Source organism: Saimiri boliviensis, chromosome 2 (assembly GCF_048565385.1).
Source record: "Saimiri boliviensis isolate mSaiBol1 chromosome 2, mSaiBol1.pri, whole genome shotgun sequence".
NCBI classification, from domain to species: domain Eukaryota; kingdom Metazoa; phylum Chordata; class Mammalia; order Primates; family Cebidae; genus Saimiri; species Saimiri boliviensis.
In genome coordinates this window covers 161,959,852-161,982,274 of record NC_133450.1, presented here as the reverse complement: position 1 = coordinate 161,982,274, position 22,423 = coordinate 161,959,852, and the positions used below count along the sequence as shown (strand labels likewise).

At 37.6% G+C, this 22,423-nt stretch overlaps 1 protein-coding gene across 42 annotated transcripts in view; it reads left to right on the top strand.

Annotated features, from left to right (window-relative positions):
* PTPRD (protein tyrosine phosphatase receptor type D) overlaps window positions 1–21,268 on the top strand; it is a 2,307,989-nt gene extending 2,286,721 nt beyond the window's left edge. For all 42 annotated transcript variants that reach the window (XM_074394799.1, XM_074394802.1, XM_074394800.1 and 39 more), the window contains 7 exons: window positions 1,487–1,772; window positions 2,195–2,373; window positions 2,984–3,110; window positions 4,365–4,490; window positions 11,981–12,135; window positions 16,897–17,032; window positions 18,921–21,268. In XM_074394799.1, the coding sequence (XP_074250900.1) occupies window positions 1,487–1,772; window positions 2,195–2,373; window positions 2,984–3,110; window positions 4,365–4,490; window positions 11,981–12,135; window positions 16,897–17,032; window positions 18,921–18,989 (1,078 nt within the window). In that variant the 3' untranslated portion in view covers window positions 18,990–21,268. The remainder of the gene's footprint in view (window positions 1–1,486; window positions 1,773–2,194; window positions 2,374–2,983; window positions 3,111–4,364; window positions 4,491–11,980; window positions 12,136–16,896; window positions 17,033–18,920) is intronic.
* The last annotated feature ends 1,155 nt before the right edge of the window (window positions 21,269–22,423 follow it).

Genomic DNA, 22,423 nt, shown 5'->3' with positions numbered 1-22,423 from the left:
AGAACCAACTAAGTAAAATGAGAGTTCATGGATCTGAATGAATTGGTCTGTGCTAAGGTATGTGCTGTCATCTTAGGACTATGTTTCAGAAGTCTTTTGCATGATGTATCAATATCATGTCATTGTGTGCATTTGTACTTGGGACTGGAGTCTTAGCATCAGTATTCAGGAGCCCTCTGGCATAGGACATAAAAGGGTAAGCTATTTTAAAATACTGGTTATTTCAGATTCCCAGTGAGCCCAGTCTACAAACCACAGAGCTCCTGAATGGAAGCTAGCTTTGATACACACTGTTCAGCAGTTAAATAAAGGTATTATTTTGTTTAAAAAAAAAAAAAAAAAAACGCTCTGCCTTGCAGCCACTTGACACCAAACAGAAACCGCCAGTTCAGTTGAGACAGGCACCCTGGTGAGCATTAACTCATTCATTTTGGAATTCTGGTGTCTTCGTTGCAGCGGTGCCTTGCCAGACCTATGAAAAGTTTCACTTGTAGCTCCCAGAGCCAGCCGTGTGATTACAAAAGCCATCCATCTTTTTTTCATGCTATACCATCTTTAATTCCTCATCCTTCCTGTCCTTCAAGTCCTACTTCAAATGCTACATCATACACAAAACTAATGTATCATTTTTCTTTCTTGTATTAGAAATAGCTGTGTATAAAGTATTATGTTCTTTTGACACACTCTGAGCTCTTTTGAGATAGCATCTAAGTCATCTTTATTGCTGTATCCCCTACTTCACTTAGCAGAGTACTTCATTGTTCATTGAATGAAGAAATGGATAAATCAATGATGGATGGACAAATGAATACATAGATACACAGATGATAGGAAAGATGGCAAGTAGCAAATGAAGGAGGCTGTGTGTTGCCGGTTTTCTAAGGTGGTAATATATACCTATTGCTGTTGATTACCAGCCTGATAAACACGCGTGATCAGGAGGAGAAAGCATTTTGAATTGACCATACTTGACATATAAGTGTCCTCAGCCTGAAGGGTTATGATCAGTAGGAAATAGGTGAGGTTTAGCTTGAGATTGTAAAAACAATCTTTATATTTTGTACATAGAAGTTAAATAGACTGAGAGGATTTGTAAAATCTATAGCCTAGTCAGATCGGGACCAATATATAAAAGTATCTTCTCAATTCGGACAGACTAAATGTTTGTATTTTCTTCACGACTTGAAAGGACTTCAACATAATGTCCACTTTGTATTGCATGATCAAGAAATACAGTGATTATGGATTTAATATATTTGACACTTTAAAACTAAAGTAATTTCACTCAGTCTTTTGTTCCCTGCGCTCTGATTACGATGCCTGGATAATATTTTTGGTTTTAGAGTATTACAGAGTCATCACAATAGCTATTTGAGTAGAAGTAATGGATGTAAGGTCTAGTTAATAAGAATAATAAAAATACTTTTATTTTGTATTGGTTTTTCTGATAGGTTTCTTTTGGCTTTTCTCTTTATTTTCCTCATAGTGCGGGAGTTGGCCGGACTGGTTGTTTCATCGTCATAGATGCCATGTTAGAAAGAATAAAGCATGAAAAAACTGTAGATATTTATGGCCATGTAACTTTAATGAGAGCCCAGAGGAATTACATGGTTCAAACAGAAGACCAATACATCTTTATCCATGATGCACTGTTAGAAGCAGTGACTTGTGGAAATACCGAAGTGCCAGCTAGAAACTTGTATGCCTACATTCAGAAGCTGACACAAATAGAAACAGGAGAGAATGTCACAGGAATGGAGCTTGAATTTAAGGTAAGACGTTGGATGCGATGTGGTTCTTCAGGAGCAAGTCATTCTGGGTTTGTCTTTGAGTTGTCCCTTCGCTTTCTTAACCTTTCAAATTTGTGAAGTTCAAAATTAATTGGACCTTTCCCTCAGGTGTCTGATGATAAAACACATCCCTCTCCTTTTCCTCTTTTATTCTTAGCTTCCTAACTATCCCTTGAGCCCTTTTGTCTCCTAATTTAAATTGAGAGATTCTACTTTCAGAAAATAAATAAAAATCCAATAGGCTATAGGGAGTAATTAGGTAGATGTGAAAAGCAGTACAACTTGAATCGCCATTTACTGTAAACAGAAGATTTATATCTAAAAGGAAAATTGGGGGTACACTGCATTTATACCAGAGTGAAAATCATCTTTGTTGGTTTTTTTTTCTTTTTTCTATTCAACAGCGTCTAGCCAGCTCAAAAGCTCACACCTCAAGATTTATCAGTGCCAATCTTCCATGTAATAAATTCAAAAATCGCCTTGTTAATATTATGCCATATGAATCCACAAGGGTATGCCTGCAGCCTATCCGTGGAGTAGAAGGATCTGATTACATCAATGCCAGTTTCATTGATGGATACAGGTATCTACTGTTGCTCCTCTGACTATCCAAAGCCTTGATATTTACATGTGCCCTAGTTTTATAACCAGAATAAATTTCATCTCCATTCAAAGCTATTTTTCTGCATAGGTCAGCATTTAGTCCCTTGGTTTTGTTTTTTATTATTTTGGGTAGGAGTAAGAAGCAATAGTTATGAAGTGTTTAATCTGGCCTTCTGCACTCGTCTTTCAGAAGCCAATTGGATTTGTAAGGAGTTAATAAAGAATCTGTTCTGTACCATATTTCAGAAATTTAATAGATTGCGTGAGAGTAATTTCTAGAAAATGAAGCTGCACATCTAAGTGTTTCTTAACTGATTTGTATGACACATGAAATTGAGCTATTAGCATTGCACTAAAAGTCAAATAATAAAGACATACATCATAATATTAACAAGCAGTTTATTTTGCAGAGTCCCCAAAATGTATGAAATGCTCTCATTTGATTATGTAATCTTTACGGAAATTTACTGCAGTTGCATTAATAATATGTTTTCATTTTTTATTATGAGGTTGCTATTTGTATATCAGGTGTGAGCTTTTCCATGTTCTCTAAATACTTTAACACATTCTTTTCATTCTCTGTAATTCAGACAACAGAAAGCGTACATCGCTACCCAGGGGCCCTTGGCAGAGACCACCGAAGACTTCTGGCGGATGCTCTGGGAACACAATTCCACCATCGTTGTGATGCTCACCAAGCTGCGTGAAATGGGCAGAGTAAGTGTGTGGCCTCCAGCAGACATTTTCTCTGTGGAGAAATGAAGACTTTAATAACTCTTTTGCCAGAGTCATTTTTTTTGACATGCAGTGTACTGCATGTCAAAAATAGTGGACACAATCTAGACCATCCATTATTCCTTGTTAGTTTCTAAATTTGTGAAGCCACGTAAAGTTTTTAAATTCGTGAATTTTAAAGAAAGATCCAGTGATTTGATTCCAGTGTGGCACAAGCGTAGAGACAAATGAGTAGCAGTAGTCCCTGTCTGACTTGTGTCTGACTCTCAACATATTCTTACTTCCTTTGATTCTGGTCAGGCTCTAGTTTCCCGTACAAATGTACCACCATTTCTCCCCCTATAAAGGCACTTTGACTTTGATTCCTGAGGCCAATTCTTCCTTGCCTGCCTTTCACCCCATTGAATAAAGTGTTGGAAAGTTAGTTTTTCTAAGGATATAATCTGGTAATCCCAGATCCCCTTTTTTTAAAAATGGGTTTTTTCTTTCTGAAATTGGCATAAAATAATATTAGAAATACTTCAGGTATCTACTATTAATACTATACTATTACGACCTACTATTATTTTGAGATGCCTCTTAGATTCACTTGATGTAAGCATTTTTTTGTATTTGCTTCAGATAAATCCTCTCTTTGTGTAAAAGTGCAGCTAAAGCCCAGCTTTTAGAGCTCCCAGAGAGAGCAAAAGGAGTATCAGACTAGGAGGGTAACTGACTGACTCTGATGTGGCTACTGATGGCCGGGTTTAGCCAAGCCAGTAAAATGGCCTGGGCGCCTGTTTCCTTGACCAGAAAGATTGGAACAAATCAATTCAGAGGTTTCTCTATGTGTTCAGACTGGTGGTTCTCTTCATTGCAAACCACGGTGGTACAAGTACGCTGCGGTGGTGCAGTGTGTTATCGCCGTGGCCAGCACTGTCCAAGGACTGATGTAATTATATGGATAACTTGTAGGTAGGAATACGCTTGTCCTATCTAAGTATTCAACTCGTGTATATTAAGCAGCTACTAGGTACTCTACTGGATGCCTTGGGCAAACACTGAACTAAAAGGTTTCCCTATTCTCAGGGAGCTCATGGTTTCAAAGAGAAAGTGAGTCATGCAATTGGAATTACATTGAATTTAGAAATTTTATTAATGGGAGAAATAAATTAGATACATAGGTAAATAGGTAGATTATATACAAAGTCTTCTTCATAGCTTGCAAAGTTTAACATTAGTCTTCTCTCCTTTTAGGAGAAATGTCACCAATACTGGCCAGCAGAAAGGTCTGCAAGATACCAGTACTTTGTTGTGGATCCCATGGCTGAGTACAACATGCCGCAGTATATCCTGAGGGAATTCAAGGTCACAGATGCCAGGGTGAGTTGGCACAGTCTTCAATTCTTAACCATTAACTGAGAAGCAGTGTAAGATACCTCTCTCTCTGGGAGCAGCATTTGCCACTTGATCATTGAAATCACTCATTCTGGAGAACTTTTATATATATATACATATATGTAAGAGTCACTTTTCCTCTGTCTGGCAAGCTTTCTCACAAACCTAAGTTTGGCTTTCATTCAAACGTAACATCTGGCAGCTCAACCTTGGGGATGCACTTGGTGAGTGTTTGTACTGGGACGCGTTTACTGATTGGCTGGCTGTGCTTACATCCACCTTCTCAGCTCATTCTCTTTGGAGCTTTTTTGACTTCTTCATTACTTGAGGCTGTAAATATGTTGTTGTTTTGCAAAGCCCTTTAGGTCATATGGACCCAGAGGTTAATTTGGTATGATTTTGAAACTGCAGAGCAAATGGCATTCTTCAGAAAAATCTGACAAGCTTTGCACATTCTAATTTGATTCCTGGCATGGTTTATTCCTCCGTGTGCTAATGTGTCTGTCCATGAGAACTGTGCTCCCACGACCCTTGCTGGCTCATTTTCATTCTGCATTTCTTATCTGGATTGTTGAGTCCAAGGTTCAGCCCTGATGTAAGATGTTCCGTGCATAAACTCTAATATCTTTGCCTTTGGCCACTTTCAACCCGTGATTACAAACGCAGCTTAAGGGAGACCAGGTCAGTTAAAAGACCTGCCTTGTGTTCGGAACTGTCATAGTGGGTGGGTTGAATAAAACTCCAGGGCAGAGCTATTTACTTGATTCATTGTTTTTCCTGGAAAGCAGCTTTCTCCAAACTTATGGTTGGAGACAGTCTGCTAATCCCCAAAGCCTGGTCCTGGCTGTTGACCTTAAGTGAAAGAGAAATTGCTAACCTTAAGTTAGCAGGAGGGACGGCTAGGTGACAGACCTGTTAATGCCAGAAAGTCCTACTAACTATTTTGAAGGTGACTTCATTGAAGGCAGCAGTTAAGTCTCTAGGTCTCCAGTGTGAGTTGCCCAGGCAAGCAAGCCTTGCTGATCTGCCCCACTGGAAAAAAAAAAAAAAAAAAAAAAAAAAATCAGGCTCTTTCGGAATTTGAAGCTAGGTATGCGAGTGAAAATAGTAAGCGGATTTTGAGTAAACTCACCAACCGTTCCTGGTGATAAACACAAGGGACCAGGCCCCACCAATGGCAGAGACGCCTTACTCCACACATGCCCAACTTAAATCTGATCACAAAAACAAAAGGTTGAAAGTGGAACTTGCTCACATTGATTTTTGTAAGCCCCCCTGTGATTGTGTAATTTTCCCAGCTACCACATTTGCTGTTGGTGCTCCTGGAGTGTTTCTGATCTCAACTTCCCACTTTAGGAAGCAAACGGAACCTGAGAATACAGTATTTTGATGTTGCTATTGTTGCTGTTGTCTTCTCCTTTTTGTCAAAAAAATTGTACTTTAAGTTGTGGGATACACGTGCAGAAAGTGCCGGTTTGTTACCTAGGTATACACGTCCCATGGTGGTTTGCGGAACCTATAAACCTGTCATCTATGTTAGGTATTTCTCCTGTTATCCCTCCCCTAGCACCCCACACCCCAACAGGTCCTGGTGTGTGATGTTCCCCTCCCTGTGCCTGTGTGTTCTCATTGTTCAACTCCCACTTATGAGTGAGAACATGTGGTGTTTGGTTTTCTGTTCTAGTTTGCTGAGAATGATGGTTTCCAGCTTCATCCGTGTTCCTGGAAAAGACAGGAACTCATTCTTTTTTATGGCTGCATAGTATTCCATGGTGTATATGTGCCACATTTTCCTTATCCAGTCTATCATTGATGGGCAGTTTGGTTCTTTCCAAGTCTTTGCTATCGTGAACACTGCCACAATAAACATATGTGTACATGCGTCTTTATAGTAGAATGATTTATAATCCTTTGGGTATTTACCCAGTAATGGGATTGCTGGGTCAAATGGTATTTCTGGTTCTAGATCCTTAAGGAATCGCCAAACTGCCTTCCACAATGATTGAACTAATTTACACTCTCAGCAACAGTGTAAAAGCTTTCTATTTCTCTGCATCTTCTCCAGCATCTGTTATTTCCTGACTTTTTAATGATCGCCATTCTAACTGGCATGAGATGGTATCTCATTGTGTTTTGATTTGCATTTCTCTAATGACCAGTGATAGTGAGTTTTCATATGTTTGTTGATCACATAAATTGTTCTTTTGAGAAGTCTCTGTTCATATCCTTTGCCCACTTTTTGATGGGGTTATGTTTCTCCTTGTAGATTTTGAATATTAGGCCTTTGTTAGATGAACAGATTGCAAAAAATTTCTCCCCCTCTGATGATTTTGTTTTGCTGTGGAGAAGCTCTTTAGTTTAATTAGGTCCCAATTGTCAGTTGGGGCTTTTGTTGCCATTGCTTTGGGTGTTGCAGTCATGAAGTCTTTGCCCATGCTTAAGTCCTGAGTGGGGTCGCCTACGTTTTCTTCTAGGGTTTTTATGGTTTCAGGTCGTACATTGAAGTCTTAATCCATCTTGAGTTAATTTTTATATAAAGTGTGAGGAAGGGATCCAGTTTCAGTTTCCTGTACATGACTAGTTTTTCTAACACCGTTTATTAACCAGGGAATCCTTCCCCCGTTGCTTCTTTTTGTCAGATTTGTCAAAGATCAGATGGTTGTAGATGTGTGGCATTATTTCTGAGGGCTCTGTTCTGTTCTATTGGTCTGTATATCTGGTTTTGTAGTAGTATCATGTTGTTGTGGTTACTGTAGCCTTGTAGTATCATTTGAGGTCAGGTAGCATGATGCTTCCAGCTTTTTTCTTTTTGCATAGGATTGTCTTGGCTATACAGGCTCTATTTTGGTTCCATATGAAATTTAAAGTCCTGTTTTCTAATTCTGTGAAGAAAGTGAATGGCAGCTTGATGGGGTTTGCATTGAATCTCTAAATTACTTTAGGCAGTATGGCCATTTTCATGCTACTGATTCTTCCTATCCATGAGCATGGAATGTTTGTCCATTTGTTTGTGTCCTCTCTTATTTCCATGAGCAATGGTTTGTAGTACTCCTTGAAGAGATCCTTCACATCCTTCATTAGTTGTCCCCCTAGCTATTTTGTTCTCTTTGTAGCAGTTGTGAATGGGAGTTCACTCAATATTTGTCTGTTTATCTGTTATTGGTGTAGAGGAATGCTTGTGATTGCTGCACATTGATTTTGTAGCCTGAGACTTTGCTAAAGTTGCTTATCAGCTTGAGGAGATTCTGGCCTGAGACCATAGGGGTCTTCTAAATAGACAATCATGTTGTCTGCCAATAGAGACAGTTTGACTTCCTCTTTTCCTAAATGAATACCCTTTCTTTTTCTTGCCTGATTGCCCTGGCCAGAACTTACAATACTATGTTGAATAGGGATGGTGAGAGAGGGTATCCTTGTCTTGTGCCTGTTTTCAAAGGGAATGCTTCCAGCTTTTGCCTGTTCAGTATGATATTGGCTGTGAGTTTGTCATCAATAGCTCTTATGATTTTGAGATACAGTCCATCAATACCTAGTTTCTCGAGAGTTTCCAGCATGAAGAGGTGTTAAATTTTATCAAAGGCATTTTCTGAAAAAACTATTGAGATAATCATGTGGTATTTGTTATTGGTTCTGTTTATGTGATGGATTACGTTTATTGATTTGCATATATTGAACCAGCCTTGCATCCCAAGGATGAAGCCGACTTCATCACTGTAGATAAGCTTTTTTGATGTGCTGCTATATTCAGTTTGCCAGTATGTTACTGAGAAATTTCACACTGATTTCATCAGGGATATTGGCTTGAAATTTTCTTTTTTGTGTCTCTGCCAGGTTTTGGTATCAGGATGACGCTGTTCTCATAAAATAAGTAGGGAGGGGGTTCCTCTTTTTCTATTGTTTGGAATACTTTCAGAAGGAAAGGTAGCAGCTCCTCTTTGTACCTCTGGTAGAATTTGGCTGTGATTGTTTCTTGTCTTGAGCTTTTTTTTTTTTTTTCTGGTTGGTAGGATATTAATTGCTGCCTCAATTTCAGAACTTGTTATTTGTCTTCCTGATTTAGTCTTGGGAGGGTGTGTGTGTCTAGTAATTTATCCATAAATTCTAGTTTATTTGCATAGAGATGTTTATAGTATTCTCCGATGGTAGTTTGCATTTCTGTGGGATCCGTGGTGGTATATCCCCTTTGTCATTTTTTATTGCTTCTATTTGATTCTTCGCTCTTTTCTTCTTTGTTTGTCTGGCTAGTGGTATACCTATTTTATTAATCTTTTTTCAAAAACCACCTCCTGGTTGTATTGATTTTTTGAAGGGTTTTTAGTGTCTCTAGCTCCTTCAGTTCTGCTCTGATCTTATTTCTTGTTTTCTGCTAACTTTGAATTTGTTTGCTCTTGCTTCTCTAGTTCTTTCAATGGTGATGTTAGAGTGTTGATTTTAGCTCTTTCTCACTTTTCCTGTGGACACTTGGTGCTATAAATTTCCTTCTAAACACTGCTTTAGCTGTGTCCCAGAGATTCTGGTACATTGTGTCTTTGTTCTCATTCGTTTCAAAGAACTCACTGATTTCTGCCTTAATTTTAATTACCCAGTAGGCATTCAGGAGCAAGTTGTTCCGTTTCCATGTAGTTGTATGGTTTTGAGTTTCTTAATCTCGAGTTCTGATTTGACTGCAGTGTGGTCTGAGAGAATGCTTGTTCTGATTTCCGTTCTTTGGCATTTGCTGAAGAGTGTTTGTTTCACTTCCAATTATGTGGTGGCCAGTTTTAGAATAGATGCAATGTGGTGTTGAGAAGAATGTATATTCTGTGGATTTGGGGTGGAGAGTTCTGTAAATGTCTGTTGTTAGGTCTGCTTGGTCCAGAGTTGAGTTCAAGTCCTGAATATCCTTGTTCATTTTGTCTCATTGATCTAACATTGACACTGGGGTGTTAGACGCCCACACAATAATAATGAGAGACTTTAACTCTCTTTGTAGGTCTCTAAAAACTTGCTTTATGAATCTGGGTGCTCCTGTATTCGATGCATAAAAATTTAGGGTCGTTAGCTCTTCTTGTTACATTGATCTCTTTAGCACTGTGCAATGCTCTTCCTTGTCTTTTTTGATGTTTGTTGGTTTAAGGTCTGTTTTTTCATAGACTAGAATTTGTTTGTTTTCCATTTCCTTGGTAAATATTCTTTTGAGTCTATGTGTGTCTTTGCATGTGAGATGGGTCTTGACTCTTTATCTAGTTTACCAGTCTGTGTCTTTTAATTGGAATATTTAGCCCATTTACATTTAAGGTTAATATTGTTCTGTATGAATTTGATCCTGTCATTACGATACTATTGAGTATTTTGCTTGTGGGTTGATGCAGTTTCTTGACAATGTCAATGGTCTTTACAATTGGGTATGTTTTTGCAGTGGCTGGTACTGGTTTTTTCCTTTCCATATTCAGTGCTTTCTTCAGGAGGAGCTCTTGTAAGGCAGGCCTGGTGGTGACAAAATCTCTTGGCATTTGCTTGTCTATTGAGGATTTGATTTCTCCATCACTTACGAAGCCTAGTTTGGCTGGATATGAAATTCTGGGTTGAAAATTACAGTATTGTTAAGCAGGATCGTTAAACAAAGTCAGGTGATCTTTTCTCCAGACAGAGGCATTTGAGCACATAACAGCAACTGTAGTCAGAAATGAAATCCCGGGACATTCAGAGAATAAATCTGCATTACCTAGCCTCTGGCTGTCTCTCCTGTGCTTTCCAAATCTTTTCCAGCAACAGAGGGAAGTAAATCATGCTTCCATGGTAACCATCCATAAGTTAGCTATGGGGTCAAGTAGTTTTCTCTATTTCTCAGTATTCCTGCAAACTTAGTGTCAGCTTCCTATGTTCATCTCCAAATAATGTCAGTGAGGAATCTGCCATGTGCCTGTGAAAACCACCAGGCAAGTTGATGAGTGCTCATCTCATGTTAAGACACTCTCTTTTCTCAATATGAGTGAATAATGGGGAAAGGTGTGTTTGTTAGTTAACAAAAACAGAAAGGAGGAACAAGTTGAAACCTCTTTAATGAGAAGAGAGCATTTGGGAGTATGACCTCTTCAAATGAGATCAGTCCCTCTAGGCTTGGATTATTTGTCTCTGCTGATGATCAGAAGAGAAGGTTGACGGGCAAATGTATTATTCCTGTTTCTATAAACAGAGGCTCCCTTCTGCTTTTCTTGTGTGTCTAGAAACACCTTTAAATTCCAGAAAAAATGTCTCAGTGGCTTCTTTTCAACCCATGTAAACTTCATGAGTCAGAATCACTCCATAAAAGAAAGAGAGACTCCTCTTGCATCTGGCTTTGTTTTTATTTCTGCCTTTTGGTTTATCTATGTTGCAGCCCCTCACAGACATCCAATTCCTGTGATCAGCCAAGGAGACTTCTTTTTCAAAAAGGGCATTTGTTTGTTTGCTAATAGTCCTTGGTCTCCTTGAGGGATGCTTTACTTCCCGCTTAACCGGACAGTCACATGGTTCATGCTATGTCCCCTGCCATGGCTAGACATCGTATTCCTCTGAGACATGGGGGGCACCTCGGTTAACAGCAACTACTGGGTTTGTGTCAGATTCTTTAAATGTCACTATTTGTCATTTGACAATGTTAGAAATACGCAAGCACAGCAGATGTGAAGTTATCATGACAGCTGCAAAAGCTCTAGTCTGGATGACCTGCCTGGGTCCTCCTTTCAATGTTATGATTAGATTATGATATTTTTTGAAATGGAGTATATATGTATATATATACACATATATATACACATATATACATATACATACATACACATATACATATATACACACATACATATATACATATACATACACATACATACACATACATACATATACACATATATACATATACATACATATATAAACATATATACATATACACAAACATATATACATATACATATATACATACATATATACATATACGTATATACATATATATATACACACATACGTATGTTCCATTTGGAAGGAGTGCAAACATGATCAATGGTTACAAACCCAAACATATATACATATATACATATATACATACATACATATACATGTGTGTGTGTGTGTATATATATATATACACATACACATATGTATGTTCCATTTGGAAGGAGTGCAAACATGATCAATGGTTACAAAGCCAAACTTTGGGTCTCAGAAGCATTTGCTAATAGGGGAAGTAAGTGGCTGTTTACTAATGGAGCACCAGGTTTTTAACTGGGTGCTGTGAAAGCAAATTTGTGATTTAAAGGTATGTGAGTGTGGACAGTGTTCATAACAGGTAAGACACAAACATAAATAAGTTTGTAGTTAAACATGTTCCTAAGTAACTTTTTCTGCCCTTTTATTTTTTTGGGGAAAAAATGATTGATTGCTCCTGTGGTCTGTGCGCTTGCTAAATCCTCCTGGCATCTACATTTGTGGCCGGGTATGTGACTTTCCTTCCAAAGGACGGCCAGTCTCGAACAGTAAGGCAGTTCCAGTTCACTGACTGGCCAGAGCAAGGAGTGCCAAAGTCCGGAGAAGGATTTATTGACTTCATCGGCCAAGTCCATAAAACAAAAGAGCAGTTTGGCCAAGATGGACCCATTTCAGTCCATTGCAGGTAAGTTACAATTCAAGAATGGTGACTTTCCATTCGTGATTAAAGCAGTGATAACTGTGAAAATAATCAAAGGAAAATGTTTATTCCCAAAATTTGCTTCCTATAATACAAACCAAATTACCAATTTTACCTTAATAGGAATTGTTGGTACCCCCGCCCCATAATAATTTGTTCTGTGATGCATTTCGTATCTGCTTTAGCTTTCATAGCAATGCACTGATAACTGTCTTTCTCCTGTGTGTGTCTTTTTGAGAAACCTATCAAACCTTAATGACAATACTAATTTTTGCCAGTCAATAGGTGCTTACTGTGGTACCTCAGTTAAAAATGCAATTTGCTTGAAAATTCTTGCTATGTCAGAAAATGAAGCACCTTGAAGTTAATTATTTTCAATAGTTACTATAGCATTTTATAACTCAATTCATTGAAGTTAATACAAATAACAACTAAATGGTTCACGCATTCACCATAAATTTAGTGTTTTTGGAAAGTGCTATGCAAAAACCTTCTAAACAAACTTTTATGTAAACTAAAAAAATACTGAAAAAATATTTTTTTCAGTATTTTTTCCTTGAGCACATCAAAAGTATAGTTCTTAATGACACAGAAGACAGAATCTCAACGTGTCTGTATTCCAGTCTTAATCCTATTATTTAGCTTAATGGCAAGTGTCTCTGGACCTCAGTTATCTTACCTGATGTTTAACGTTCCTTCTAGCATCCTTTGATTCTCAGACATATTATATTATATGAAAAACTATTGAGTTATTACAAATTGTTTGCAAACCAACCAAAGAGCATGGAGGAAATGACACAAGGAATCAAAGAAAGGCATTCCTCAGAAATAGTATGGGGGTTTAGTTCCAGACCACCACAAGAAAATGTCATAATAAGGGGAGTCACATACATTTTTTGGTTTCCCAGTTCATACAGTGTTCAATAGCATTATATCTAAACAACAATGTACCTACCTTATTTAAAAAAATATTTTATTGCTAAAAAAATGCTTAACCAGCATGTGAGCCTCTGATTTTGTTTTGCTGGTGGAGGTGGAGGGTGTTGTCTTGATGTGGGTGGCTGCTGACCAATCAGGGTAGTGGTTTCTGAAGGGTGAGGTGGCTGTAGCAATTTCTGAAAAGAAGATAATGATGAAGTTTGCCACTTCACGTGACTCTTTCAAAAGCCTTCTCTGCAGCATGAAATGTTTCCTAGCAGTTTACCCACAGGGTAGAACTTCTTTCAAAATTAAAGTCGTTCCTCTACAACCTTGCTGCTTTTCTCTCAACTATTTATATACTATTCTAAATCTTTTGCTATTTCCAGTATTCACACCCTCTTCACCATGAGCACATTGCATCCTGACAAACCACTTTCTTTGCTTGTCTACAAGAAGCAACTCCTCATGTATTCAACTTTTATCATGAGACTGCAGCAATTCACTCACAGCTTCACGCTCCACTTCTAGTTCGCTAGCCATTCCACCATGTTTGCAGTTTCGTCCTCCACTAAAGTCTTCAATCCCTCAAAGTCATCCATGAGATCAGAATCAACGTCTTCCAAACTCCTGTGAATAACAAATGTACTTAATGGCAGATGATAGAATGGTAAATTATTTCCAGGAAATTTTCAGTTTACTTTGCCCAGACCCATCAGAGAAATCACTATCTATAGAAGGAATAGCCATATAAAATGTAGTTCTTAAATAAAACTTGAAAGTTGAAATTCTTCCTTGATCCATTGGGCTGCAGAATGAGTACTGGGCTCACAGGCATGAAAATGTATCTCCTTGTACATTCCGTTAGAGCTCTTGGGTGACAACATATGTTGTCAATGAGCGGTAATATCTTGAAAAGAATCTCTTATTCTGAGCGGTAGTTCTCAAGAGTGGCCTCAAAATATTCAGTCAACCATGCTATAAACAGATGTATCGTCATCCATGCTTTCTTGTTCCATTTATGGAACTGGACTATTTGGGACAAGAAGTCTAGCTTTCAGCCTGTCTTGATGTTTGATGTGCCTTCCTTATTATTTCAAGCTTTTCACTTAAAGTGAGGGATGTATAACTCTTCCCTTCACTTGAGTATATTTATTGTAATTCTTCAGAGTCCTAGGATTTTCAAAACAGTAAATGAGCTTTGTAAACCAGCTATATTACCCCGTAACAAGAGAGTCAGTCTGTTCTTTGGGTTCTGAAGCTAGGTATTGACTCCTCCTTTGTAGCTCCGGAAGTCTCAGATGGCCACTTCATCCAATATAATGCTGTTCATCCACATTGAAGATCTATTGTTTAATGTGGCCACCTTCATCAATGTTCTTACCTAGCTGGAAAACTTGCTATAGCTTCCTTAACAGCACTTTTTGCTTCACCTCACACTTTTATGTTATAGGGTTGGCTTCCTTCCTTCATCCTCACAAGCCAACCTCTGCTAACTTCAATCTTTTTTTCTGCAGCCTCCTCACCTCATCATTCATACAGTCAAAGACACTTAGGTCCTTGCACTGGCCTAGGCTTTGATTTAAGGGAATGTTGTAAATGGTTTGATCTTCTATCCATACCTTTAAAACTGTCTTCGTATCAGCAGGAAAGCTGTTCTGCTTCCTTATCCTTCCTGTGCTCACTGGAGTGGCACTTTCAATTTCCTTCAAGAACTTTGTACTCACAACAAGGCTGTTTGATGCAAGAGGCCTGAGGAGAAAAAGACAGATGGGGAAACTGCTGATTCGCGGAGCAGTCGTAACACACACGTTCATCAATTAAATGTTCATTGTCTTATGGTCAGGGTTCATGGCACCCCAAACCAATTACAGTGGTAACATCAAAGATCAAAGATCACTGATCACAGATCACTGTAACAGATAAAATAATAATGAAAAAAATTGAAGTACGGCAAGAATTACCAAAATGCCATGCAGAGACACAAACTGAGTATGTGCTGCTGGAAAAATGGCACCAATATACATCTTCAGTGCAAGATTGACACAAACATTCAGTATCTGCAAAGCTGAATAAGGTAGAGCACAATAAAACAATGTATGTCTGTATTTAGGCTTTATATTGGGACAGAATAACCTGGACATTTCTTTTGACTTTACTCATAAGTTGCCCAAATACTAATTTGACCTTTTCTAATATAATCTCTTAGGAAGAGTATCTTTAATTTAATACTACCTATTCTGAGCTTTAGGCGTCCTCATATGTTTAGCTACACAAATGTGTTTTTGCGTGTGTTCTCCTTGCTTTAATAATTTAAATTTCCCTTTAGTATAATGCAATGACTTGTGATTCATATACCTTATATATGTATCCATAGAAGACGTCTGAAAATACTTTTCTTATTCACAACTTGTTAAACTAAGATGATAAAATCAATAAATTTAAAACTTCTAAGTCCAGTGTCCATTCTTTGTACGATTTTCTAAAAAAGACAGAAACCCAATGTTTTTGTTACATTCCAGTTATCAAATCCTGCTAAGATAGACTCTAGAGTACCCAGACCATTCAACAAAATCTCAGTTTCTCACAAGTAAAAGAGACTTTCAAGGTTAAAAGGGACCTTCAAGGTCATTTGCTTCATCTTAACTGAACAAAAGGCTTCAGGGCTGCTGGACATCTTAAATCACTTCTTAAAGACTGTCTAACCGATGGACTTTAAAAGCTCACTTAACATTTCTGTTTAGACTGTAGAAATCCCATTTATAAAGGGACAGACTATTTATATATGCCTGTCAGCCACATCCTCCAGTAAATGAATCCATCTATTTTCTACGGCCCATGCCCAAGTGTTACACATGCTGTTTAATTTGGATCCAAAAATTTAGGGATTTTTCAGATTATTCACTGTTTTCCTCATTACCTCAACTTCCAGATGCTTTCCTACTTCTTAAATGCACAAAAGCTATGAATTAGTTTTCTTTCTTGCTGACATGAAGATTCTGGAATTATCTTAAAACAGTTAAGACAGCAGAGAGAAACTCAACACCTTTCTAACGTGACAGAAAGGATCGGAGCATTTCAGTTGCAGATCATGTAAAAATGGTAGATAAGTTTAGAGATCAGTGGCTCTTCACCACTGTTTTTTAAGATTGGAGACCCCTGTGAAAATCTGTTGACAGTTGTTAAGTCTCAAGGAATCAGAAAGCAATGTAGTATTTACTTCATCTGTACATACACTTACAGGCTAATCACAAACTCTCCGGAAGACAAAGTGAAAATCACACACACATATATATGCCCTGTTATAGCATCTTTCTCATAATAAAACCAATGTGAACATTTGAATACTTATAAACAAATACGTCTAGGTTATGGGGCATCACATACGTATTTTAGGTAACTATAAAAAGTGAATAAAGTGCTAGAAAAGTTGAAGATGCCAAATTCATTCACCTTGTTCTGAATTATTTCATATTTTAAAGACGTCAAGGAGGCAAGTTCTAAATTTTAGAAGCCCCATCAATTAGATGAACCTATATGTTGTTTACCCTTTCTTTTTTCAGTTATTTGTTCTATTTCCTTGGTCTTTCTAAAACGGTATAAGTCCCCATTGAAACGACTTTTACCAGACTTACTCCTAATCACTCCACCTTCACTATCACATGCTGTTATAACTCACTCTCCCAAGAGTAATCATTTGGTGAATACATGCCACATGGAGAAGCATGGAAGGTGGAAGCCGGTAGCAGTATGTCCACCCCCAAGCAAATGTGGCCAAGACGGTGCGCCTCTCACCCAGTAACGATGCTGCTTTTGTGATTGTGACAGCGCTGGCGTAGGAAGAACCGGAGTCTTCATAACACTAAGCATTGTTTTGGAAAGAATGAGATATGAAGGAGTCGTAGATATCTTCCAGACTGTCAAAATGTTAAGAACACAACGGCCAGCCATGGTACAGACAGAGGTGAGAAAATCCATTGCATTTTTCACATCTCAAGAGCCTGTGTTTAGCTAGCCAGGACCTCCTGGAGCCCAGACTCTCTCAACATCAGACCATACATACTGTGGGGCAAGCATCAAACTGTTGAATAATTTTGAACCTCATTTCCCCCCTTTTTAAAATGGGGTGAGATTATCAATGTCTAAGTGTTGCCACAGAAATTATGTGAGATTCTATGTTAGATTGGGCTATGTTGGACCATTTTTGACCAATAAAATGGCCATTTCACAAAATTCATTATATTCATATTCCTAGAGTATACTATATATTTAGATACAAATATATAGAAAGCATAATGTTTAGTACCTAATATAATCTCAGCCCATTTATCTTCTTCATTCTCCCTTTGTATGCCTACAGAGATAACAGCTGCTCTATATTTCATGTCTTAACAATGACCATTCAAAACATTTTCATTCCGGATAAGCCTACAGATACTATATTAGCCCCTCATTTTATATGCCAATAATTAATATGGAAATTTAGATATTTCTCATCATGATACAAGTTCATGATGGAGCCAGTCTGGTCTCTTGAGCATTCATAGCTGAAGATAATATTACTGACAGAGTTTATGTTCTGCAGAAGGCCACCAAATTCTACAATTTATATGTGCTCCTCAGTTTACCATGCAAATTATCTGCCAAACATTGATCTCAAAGTAGTGCAACTATTTGACTTGCAATACTCAAAACATTGGGTCAGCCTGACAAACGTAATGGGTCTTGGGGGTGACAGAAGGAAACTGTACATTTAAAAAGCCTTAACACTTAGGCAAGCAACTTACTGTGACAAGATAGGAAAGTAAACACCATTTATTTTGCATTACTGTTTTCATGGTACGAAAATGCACATTTAAGCAAACTAGAAACTATCCACTTTCAGCCCGATTGGCTACTGAAAATAGGTTTCTTTTATGGGGAAAAAATCCTACTTTTTCTCATCCCTAAAGAGATCTATAAATCATAATGTTTCCATTTCTCCAACAATGCTTGGACTTACTCCCCTGTGATACTGTTCTTGTCTGAAAAAGGCCGTGTTTCATACTGTTTTATTTTAGTGTGTGCCTTTCTGAAACAGACAGCTAGCAATCACACCCAACTGGGCTGAATTCACAGGTATTTTTGGATGTGGGCAGCCAATCTTGTGATGCCATTTTCAGGGATGAAAAGCTTGGCAGTCCAGTGCCCTGTGTAAATGGACTTGTGAGCCTGGTGTGCCACACCAGCTACCTTTGGGCTGTCTCTCTCACTTACAAATGAACACCATAAATGACTGTGAGTGATTCTCAGTGCGGGCTCTACTGTCCAATCAGATTTTTCTTTAATTCAAAATTCTGTTGGCAGTAGCTCAAAAGATAAATCCAGATTTTTCTCAGGGCAGCTTGTCCTGAGAAATAGTTAAACTGAGAATAAGTTATTACAAATATTAAATATTTTAAATATTTAAACTGAGAAATCGTTAACACAAATAAGCAGATAATTGTAAAAGATGACTTTCAGCATTAACCGCTTATAAGGCACTTAAGAACTTTGTGTTCAGTTGATGGTAATTGTGTGCTACTACTTGGAAAACATTTGTCTGGGAAGGTAATGTTCACTCAGCCTACCACTGCTTGTAATTGAAAGATAATTGTAGTCAAATGGATCGATGAGGTTAATAAACACCCCATGTGGCTAATTTTTCTTTGTTCACTATAACAAGCTGGTCATAGGATTAGATAGATTGACGAAAGTCATGATTTTGCCCCTATATAAATGTAATTTTGTTATCCAGTATTGACATTTATTTTTCTATTAAAATGTACTCATGGGCCCTTCTTCTGTTTCTCCCCATTCCTTGTCTCCTACAGGATCAGTATCAGTTCTGCTATCGAGCCGCACTAGAATACCTGGGCAGCTTTGACCACTATGCAACGTAGAAACCCCTGACCCATTCTGGATTTTTACTACAGGCCCTTCAATATCCATGGAGTCTCTTCTGAGCCATACAGGGCACTTGAGAAGTCCTTCTTAACTTCTAGCTAACAACTACTTAGTGGGACTATTACACACAAAACAAATTAAAAACAAATTATTACAGGTGGACCAAGAATTCACAGTTTAATAATCTAACCTGAAAAATTATGGAGAGAATCCTGACTGATGAGGTATCTGAAGGATTTTATTTACAGATACCTCAAGGATTCAAAATCAAGGGAAGAAGACATCACAGCAAAGAACCACCATCTTATTCAGGATTGCTTGAAAGGCGCAAGGAGAAATTGCCAGAAAGCTGCAGTTCAGCGCAAGATGGTGCCGGTGTGGCTTCTCACAATGAAAGGGACTCTGCTTTGACATCACCCCTTCCCACCATACTGCTCATAACGACATTTTAGGGGGAAAGTGGGGGGGGAGGGGAATGTTTAAGAAGAAAGTCCTTGATTTAGTTTTTTAGTATTGTAAAGATACTGCTGACCTGTGCTTCATTTCTAACTGTGTAAACTTTTTTTTAACAAAATGTACCATTCGATAAAGTGAATTTTAAAAAAGTGACATAACTTCATTTTTTATTTCCAAATTGTAGGTTTTTTTAAGCTGTAGAACTGTTATCTGTAATATCTTGCTGTAGAAATCTCAAATAATTTGAAAATTTGCACATTTTTGTGCAATACTCAATCTACAGTATCAGTCTCGTCAGATATATTACTTTTACACTTCTGTTCAGTTTTGATTGGTGAGAACGTACCCATTCTCTTCAAATAAAGAGAATTATTATTTTGTTTTGTTTTCGGAATCAACAGGGAGGCGCAAAGTATAAAGTTGCTGCTAACATATATACATATATATCCATATTTTATAAGGGTGTCTATGTATATATAGACAGTATGTCCACACAAAAAATAGATATAGCTATCAGTCAGTTCTTCCATTATTTGGTTTTCTTAAACGTAAAAAAGCTATTGTAAACATCTCTTTCCATTTATTCTTACTTTTATGACACATTGGTATTTCTTAATATCACAAAACTTTAATTTTTTAAGGGAAATGAGGAATGCACATCAGTGATTGTCAAACCTCACCCCCTAACTTCCTACCCAACCTCCCCCGACCCACCCAATCATATTCACAAATTCTGTTTCATTAGCCAGGCTTCCAACAAAGTTCAATTTTTCTAACACTCTAGTGCAATAAAAATTATTAACTAGCTAAGAGGTGTGCATGTGGGAAAGGTCAGTGCATATCCCTTTAGGAGGGGAGAATGTTGTAATATATCAGCCTATCAAGTTGTTTAAAAAAAGTGTATTCAATCGTATATTGTCTATAGTATGTGCTATGAAATTTGCATTTATGATATGTAACAGGGGCAAAGCCAAATTCATGTTACTCTGTTCAGTCAGAAACATTCTGTGGCATACAGCATTCCTGGGAAGTGCTGTACTTTGTTTTGTTTTGGTTTTAGTTTTGCATTTAGAGTGCCTTATAATTGATGCCTATTTTAATAGCATTTCCTTTTAGCTTTTGGTTCGTATTTCCATTCACTGTTCCTATCTGTTACTCTTTCTATTAAAGCATTATCAGTTTACCACATGTACAAAAAACTCTTTGAATAATATGCATTCCTAGTTTTCAGCCAAGTCGGGGATGTTAGTGATTGTACCAGCCCAAAGCACTTGGATAATCAGGGCCCTTCTTCCTTTTATAATTGTCAACATCAGAAAAAGCTACTTGTTTTATTTATATTCCCTTCCAAATCTACTCTGGAACATGCAGTAACTGCACCAAACTTATTTTAGTTACAAGTATCATTGGCAACTTTGGAATATATTTGATATTCCATTAGGATTTTTCTAAAAGGGGAAATAAACCATTTATCTCCATCCATCCCCCAATTCTTCCAACACAATTTCTATAGGAAGCCATGGATGATGGCATGAGTTTGCCACATTTTACATGATTTTAAATAATCCTCAAAATATCCAAGGAACTCTTAAAGAGTTTTGGTATCAGTATACTACTTTGGTTTAATTTTAGCTTCACGGATGTTCTGCATGGAAGGATTTTTATTTTCCACATTTTCCCATTGCTAGCAGAATGAAATCCAAGAGACCAAACACTTGCAAACATTGTATTTGAGCACTTTTGTAAAAAACAAAGAAAAAGAAAAAGAAAAAAAAGAAAAAGAAAATATATATAATACTAAAAAAAAAAAAAAAAAGTATCTAGAAGGCTACCTCAGAATGAGACTCTCTAACCTACATCAGAACCAGAGAAGAATGTGCACTATGTGGGTCTGTTATCGTTTTCTTTTAGTTTGTATCTTTTGGAGATTTATCCAAGTGCCAGATTACTCAGTGCTATAATTTTCTTTAAGTTAAACAAAGGGGGTCAGACAGACATTGCCTCATCTAGACATGCCTTGTTGGACATGTAGAATCTGATGGAGCACTGCACACCAGAAATGATTGGCCAATGAGCAGCTTCTCTCCCCGAAACAAAAACTGCCCATTTGGCAAAGGGAAAGATGACAATAATCTGAAGAAGAAAACGAATGGGATGCCGTAGACGAACGAGGCGGAGACTATTGCAGGAATCTTACTGTTCAGGAGCTCTTCCTAGAACTAACTCCCTTACTGTCATTGATGTGCATTCCACTCTGTGCTTTTCTGTACAACCATTCAAGTTTTAATTTCCCAGGTAAACATCTTTATCTGCCATTACCACAAGCTTTCAAGTTTCCAGTTATTTTCATCATCATAACCAGTACGGTGCTATTATTTACCTATGTACGTGTAGTTATGTATAATTTTGTAATTAGTTACAATGGTAAAAAAAAAAAATCAAAATATATAAAAAGTGATTTGTACAGAACTTTATTTTAGCTCTTTTTTAAAAATGATTTGCATGGTTAGACAACGGCGAGGACAGCCAGGGGAGGGAAGGGCCTCTAGGGAACTTTGCACTTTCTATACCTTTGTACTATGCACTGCCCTATTGATTCTACACCCAATAATGATATTACTTGAACCCATCTGTAAGAAACTGCTTCGAAAATTCATTTGTGTGTATGTAAATAACACAACATAGAAACAGGAAGGGAAAAAATGCACATTATTTTTTTCTTTCCTGTTTATTTTCGGTTTTGCTTTAAGTCCTTCCTTTTATTTCTAATCCCCTTTTTGTTTTTCTTTTTGGATTTTGGTTCCTTTTGGGTTTATGGGTGCCCTGATACTCCAGCAGAGATCAGAAGGCTACAGATTCATTCTATCCATCCGTTAAGTGGCTTTGCCATCCCAGCTTGGAGTGTCTTTACAAAGATAATAACAGTTGTGTTCTTTGCTCTCGTTTTGGATGCATAGACTGAAAAACTTAAAAA